Raw genomic sequence first — 6902 nt, 5'->3', positions numbered from 1 at the left:
TATCTGTAGGAACCAGAGGTTGTGGTTTTAAATACTCTCCCATACTGATTAATAAGATGGCTTCCTGGAAACCTATCTAAATATAAATAAGTCTTTTAGAATCATTGAAAAATTAGCTATGGCATAAGTCAGGAGAACTGAAAGATCTTAAAGGAAAAGGTTTAAAGTGGTGCTCCAAGTACCCAGTGCTGAAGGGGTGATTTACAAAGGAACACGACAAAGAAATGAAGAAACAAAAACTTATAGACACAGACAATAGTTTAGTGGTTACTAGAGAGTAAGGGGCGAGAGGGGGGTGGTGGATGAGGGTAAAAGAGATAAAATATACAGCGATAGAAGAAGAACTGACTCTGGGTGGTGAACACCCAATGTGACATATAGATGATGTATTACAGAGTTGTACACATGAAACCTAAGTAACTTTAGTAACCATTGTCACCCCAATAAACTTTAATTTAAAAATAAAAAAAGAAAGGTGTGGGCAGGGTGTAGAGAAGCCATAGTGGTGAGTGCTGTAAACCAAGCTTGGTACCAGTGGAGGAAGTGGGGGTGTGGAGGGTTGGAGGAAAAAGAGGAGGGGACATGGTTACTGGAACACATAGAGCCAGCCTGACATGACCTTGCAAGGAAGGATCTGGGTGAATCACCTTACTCTCCTCTTTCCTTCTGAACTCCTGATAGTGCTTTCACTGGCTAAACCCAACTAAAGGCGAGCAAACAAGGGAGCCTTTTGCTGCAGCCTATGCAGGTCAACCTCCCAGGGCAAGGAGCAAGTGAAGGGGGTAGAGTGGGCCTGGGAGGGCAAATGGGAGGGTCTTCAGTCTACCCACCGACCCAGGTAGGATGAAACCAACTCCTAAGGAGGGGCTCTCCTAGACCAGATGACCCTTTAGAGCANGAGCAAACTCATCCCTGCCCCGTTCTCAGCCCAGTTTGTGTGGAATTCATCCTCGCTCCAAGGGAGAGCAGGTGACCCCAGCGGGACCAAGGCCTCAGTGATGGATTCTTGAGATGGACATGCGACCCAGCTTGGACTAAAGAGATCAGGCCTCAAGTTTTGTCCAAACTCTTGGGTAAGAAAGCCACTGACTTCTTTTTTTTCTTTTGATTTGGGTAAACATGACAGAAAAACCTGTTTGAAAATACAGACAACATGGGGGACAGTGTATTTTCTGGTTTTGGTATAATAACTTCCTTACTTGCTTAAGCCCTTTTTAGCTGGAGTTTTCTTTTAATGCAAATGAAAAGGATCCTGGCTGATACAGTAAGAACTTTATTTATGATTAAACATAAGAAGGAGTGATTAGTATTATATGCAAAAATGGAATAGATCTCGTGTGAGACGAGACTCGTCTTTGGTTAGCCAATCAGCTATATTGTTTCTCACCTCTAGATGTCTACAGTCAATTAGTTTCACTTGGAATCTCTTTCACCCATGAGCTATTATTCATTTCCACACAACAATATTATGATCTATGTTTCTATCGAGTCCATGAGAGAGAATCACAGTACTAGCCACACAGTAGCAACACAATAAATCCTTTGATTGATTGCTTGCAGAACGTAGACTTTAGAGAGAAAACAAGTAATGGAGGATCCTGTTTTGTTTTGGTTTTAAGTATAATTTTACTGCAAGTAAAATGTGATTAATACTGTAAATGCCACTCGACTGGCCCACATAACCTCCACTAGGCAAATACTAGAGATGCAAGAAAGGCTCTTTTTATTTGTGCTCACCTGAAGCAATAGTTCCATTAATTAAAAAAAAAATCATATATCTGTCAGAACATTTCAAACTTTTTTCATTCTAGGCACTTACTCCATACTGGTCACAGCCACTCAGTATTCCCATGGTGGCATTACATTACCAAGGCTTTGGCTATTCTGAAATAAAGTAATTGCTCTCCTCTGCCTTACCTATCATTAAATTGGTGGGCTCTATACATCATTCATAAGCATCCCAGTATTATTTATTGTGAAGCTCTCTGGCTCAAGTCACATTTGATCAACATACTGAAAAACAAGTGTTCCAGCCACAAAACAAAAAATTTGTAAGAAGAGAAATGATTTGAAACATGTTCTGGATTCAGCTTACCTTCATACATTTAACTGGATTAGCTGCTAGGGATATGTCTTTTTGTGAATTATTTGATAAATTTGTGACTCCTTTCCCCAGGGTTCTGAATTAAATTCATTCAATATTTACTGAGCACCTACGCTATGCGAGACACTGTGCTGGGTCTTGGGGCAATTTGATGTTTTGTACTATTAGATGTCATCCTTCAAATCCATGAGGAAGTAACAAAAGTGTAAATGATGAGGGCATGAAGGAGGAAATAGGAGGAGGTGTGTTGCATTAGGGTAGAAATAAATAGGGAGGAAAAAATATTTCAACAATAGTCCTTCAACCAGAGAAAAAAAATCATTTTGTGTTAAGCCCCAGGCTAAATCATTGCAACACATAGCCACGGTAATTTAAAAGAAACAGAGGCAATGATTGTCTCCTGCATAAATAACCTTCTTTAACTACCTAGCTAATATTGTTCTAATCATCAATAGGTTACCCTTTTGTCAGGCTTTCTCTTTTATATTACCAAGGTAGACAAAGCACCGACAGCGGTCAAGGGAAAACTATTATTTTTTTCATACCAGCGTACCTTTCTTCCTTTCTTCCTTTCTCCCTCCCTCCTTCCTTCCTTCTTATCTTCCCTCCTTCTTTTCTCCACTTCATAAATATTTACTCAAAACCACTAAAAAGTTAAGGAGAAACTTCTGGTTTTTGCTATTGTCAAGCTATATTGGTTAGAAATCCTTCCTAATGATTAACTGCTCTGGCCCATCACACTCTGGACCTGGAATTCCACAGTTCCTGGACCTCAAATGATAGGAGTCCAGACCCTCACATATTACAAGCACAGACAAAATCTTTTGGTAAAAAGAATGAGTAAAGAATAGGAACAGAATTATAATTAAACTCCTCATGGATCAGTACTTTTAGAGGGGTGGGTGAAGGCAGCAGCCTTGAGAGTTTACAGCATTCCATGAACTGCAGGGCTGGGATAATCGGTGATGAGAAGTTGGCAAATTTGGGCGCAAATCACTCTCAATATATTCACCAACAGAAATTATAACATTGGTCTTTTGCAAGGTGATCTATTTAGTAAGATTCAAGGCTAAAGGGTTTTTTCTTTCTTATTGTGTGAATTCAGAAGGTTAACACCAGGCTCCTCACGTGCCTCAAATAGCTACTTAAATCACAGGCACTGAAGCGTTTGGGGGTAAAAGCTTTATCTAGTGGCTAACCAGTACTTAAGTGAGGGTCTTTGCTGCCTGCTACTTTCATTTTTTCAAGATTTTATGAACCCAAGACCCTTTGCAAATAGGCAGACTGAGCTAAACCCATCCCCAATCACTCTGTTTATTACTATAGAATTGAAAAGAAGGAGGATTGAAGGAGGGAAAGAGGACCGGGATGAAAGAAGAGAGAAAGGGAGGGAGAGAGGGAAGAAGAATTGATTGATTGTGGTATATATAACACAACTTTAGCAAACAAACAAACAAACAAACAAAAAAAGATATCAGAAAAAAAAGAGCTTGCATATACATAAATATCAACATTTGGCATTTCAATGTAAGCTACTTTAAAGTTACATAAAAAGCAAATGACCTTATCTGAACACTGCTGAAGACTTTTAGTCAATTGAGGCAATCAAAATTGCATTTTATTTCATTTTACTGTATTTGAATTCACGTTACCTCTTTCCAAAATTATTTCAGGCATCAGTTCAATCATTACATTTGAGTGCCTGTATTAAATTCAATTTAAGAAACAATTTTTACAAACAACTGCCTCCTGATTAAGGGAGGAAAAAAGTGGAGAATATGGACATGAACAGAGAATTAATTGCCTGCTATCCCACTGTTCAGATGACCACTATTGACAAGTTTACATCTTTTAAATTTCTTTTTTCTTATGAGTGAGAGTCTAAAAATTGGAGTCATGTTCTATGCCTAGTTTTATATCTCACTTTTTCCACATAACTTTATGGTAGGTTTTACTCATATTAATATATATTTTTCTACTTTACTTTCAATGCCCATTTAGTAGTCCATCCCATCACTACAACATGCTTTATTTAACCAATCCTCTGTTGTTGGATATTTAGGTTATTTCCAATAGGCCTTTTCCTATGGATGTTTTTAGGTCTGACTCAAGCCTGGCAGGGATATTTTCACATTCTTTTTCTGTCCTATGGTTCTTTGGGAGACAGTGCCTCCCACAAAGCCTGTTGATCCCATTCATATAAGGACTTTCAGTTCATGGCCATGAGCTATACTGTTGCAATGTGTTAAAGAAAATGACTTCTGTTTAAATTATCTGATGAGATTTTGTACTCCAGGCACCAACATTAAAAACCCAACAACGAACAATAGGAGGTTGCATTATTACAAAAAGATGTCTAACTCTTTTGTTTATCGATTTGGTTTCATTTTTACTTAAATTTAATCATTTAAATGTCAATTTTCCAAATCCTTGACATTTTCAGGCCTCAAAGATTTACATTTAAACAACTACAATATTCTTAGCAAAGTTCTAATTAAAAACAAAAACAACACAAAAAACATTTCACATTCATATTAATCTTTATAGTGAAGCAGTTTTTTAGATCTTAATTATTAAATGCAAAACAACAATGTAAAACTAAAATAAAATTCAAGATCTAAATCTGAACATATTTTACCAAATTCCACTTATGTATATGGATCCAATAATTTTATATTCTCATAATCAGAATTTTTTTCACTGAGCCCAGCATAATAATTCACATGCTACCAATTAGACATCATATATATAAACCCACATAGATGTCCACTAACATAAAACATTTTGCAATGAACACCTTAGCTTTTTTTTTTTTATTCTTCTAAATGATTTCCTTAGGCTAAATTCCCAGAAGTGTAAATATAATATCAAAGGATATGGACACGTTTATGTATTGTGAAAACGCTTTACAAAGCAATTACATTGTTATCAATAGGATATGAGTCCAGCAGTTTCACCAATATTGTACCAACAGAGATTACACTTTAAAACTGATTTATAATTTGACAGATGTAAAATGGTAACTGTTCATGGTTTTGCATCTATATATTTCTGTGGGTTGTTCTCATAAGAACCCCGGGGAGCTATATTCAGAACTCTCCTTGGTACTGTATGTGAAATTGTAGTCAGAATAAGCAGATACATAAATAAAATGGGTCACTCCAGAGCAATTTCAGTTCATTGAGACATCTCTCCTCTTCTGCATAAAAGATGATCTAGGGAGTTGATACAACTTTGCATCTTCTTATAGCTGAGACTATGTCATCATCACAATGATTTAACCCAACTATTAGAAACTGAAGGTCAGCTTTTCTGGAGACTAACAATGTTAAGCCTAGATTTATTTGATATTAGGGCCATTATAAACCATGACAGGGAGACATGTTTGTTATGACACAATTTATTTTTTATATGAGCATCCTTTACACCAAGAGTCATAAAACATTTTACAGTGATATATAAGCTAATGGTCCTTGTAGAATGCTGATTTTTCAATGTTTATTTAACTTGTGATGAAAAATTGGTTGTTTTATTTTCTGGCAGGTAACAGCCAACTTTCCAACAACTATATTAAAGAAAATAAGCCCAGAGGTTAGGAAAGACCACAGGTCTGGAACATCATGGTTTTCCCTTTCCAAGTGCCACGCACAGGACGGCAGAAACGCAACTCTGTGGCAGAAACAGAGAAGGCGAGGAAAAGAATCAGGAAAAAACAACAAAAATCCTCACCAACAGGGGACATCTGTCAACCAAGTACTATTTTTTCTTAAAGAAATGAAAACCACTCTCCTGTCTTTTCCCAGTAAGTGTGCAACTCCTCAGCTGCTCTCTGTGTATGGCCGATATGACATTTCAGTGATAAAGTAAGACAATTTGAAGTTCACCGTATCAAATACAACAATGGCTCCCCAAGGAACAAGAAAGAAGAATCAATGGCTGTACTGTTGGATGCTTTAGGCCTGTGGTGTTATTTTCATAAATTAAATTTACAACCGGCTAGCTTACTTTCTTTGGCTTTTTCATTGAAGTCAAAACATCATAACTCCCTATCGAGATGATACTGACAGTTTTCAGATAGACTTCTTGGCTTTCTCTCTCTCTTTCTCTCTCTCTAGCCCCAGTCCCTCATCTTAGTGTACAGACTCCAGGAAATACTTGCTTCTAAGGGAATAAAGAGTAGGTATAGTTCTTCTAAAACCACATAGAAGTGACTGAGCTGGTCAGTGGTAAAGCCTTTTATTCTCCAAGGACCCCAGTTCAAAATCAGAAATCAGGAGAAAATCCCATTGGGTTGTAGGGCAAATGGCTCAATATCTGAAGTGCAGAAAATTCAATGTTTGATTGTTATTTACTTGAAGGCTCCCCAGATCCTTTGCTAATACACGGTTCATTTATTCTCCCTCATTCTCCCTCAGATTTCATGCTCTCTACTCTTTTACTACTGGAAGGTTACTACTTGAGATTAATCCCAATCAGATTTTTCTTTTACAACTTAGAGAATGCCTGATTAAAAAAAATTTTTTTTTCTGAAGATTTGAAGAGATCAAACATGATGGTAAATATAATGCTGGTGGCAAAAAAAAAAGAGGCTTTTGGGAAATGAGACAGTAAAAATAACACTTTTTTGTTCAATAGGGCTGAGTTCAACTCTCAGTTCTGAAACTAGCTGTGCAATCCTGGACAAGTCACTTATCCTCTTTAATTCCTGGCTTCTCTGTATATAATATGGAATTAAGAGCTACCTTATAGAGTTATTGTGATGATGAGATGAGATGATAATTTTATGATTCTACTATAT

The 6902-nt window shown here is 37.0% G+C and overlaps 1 protein-coding gene across 3 annotated transcripts in view; it reads right to left on the bottom strand.

Annotated features, from left to right (window-relative positions):
- Positions 1-6902, bottom strand: part of ST6GALNAC3 (ST6 N-acetylgalactosaminide alpha-2,6-sialyltransferase 3) — a 581593-nt gene that overhangs the window by 182871 nt on the left and 391820 nt on the right. Inside the window, exon 4 of one of the 3 annotated variants that reach the window (XM_019643985.1) lies at positions 5480-5773. The exons of 1 other annotated variant lie outside the window; for it this stretch is intronic. In XM_019643985.1, coding sequence (XP_019499530.1) covers positions 5596-5773 — 178 coding nt within the window. In that variant the 3' untranslated portion in view covers positions 5480-5595. Of the gene's footprint in view, positions 1-5479; positions 5774-6902 lie in introns of those variants that run through there. One more of the 3 variants, XR_002124188.1, reaches the window with a different exon arrangement.

This window comes from Hipposideros armiger, unplaced genomic scaffold (assembly GCF_001890085.2).
Source record: "Hipposideros armiger isolate ML-2016 unplaced genomic scaffold, ASM189008v1 scaffold_84, whole genome shotgun sequence".
NCBI lineage: Eukaryota > Metazoa > Chordata > Mammalia > Chiroptera > Hipposideridae > Hipposideros > Hipposideros armiger.
The sequence above is the reverse complement of the archived record's forward strand: the minus strand, read 5'-3'. Positions and strand labels throughout refer to the sequence as shown.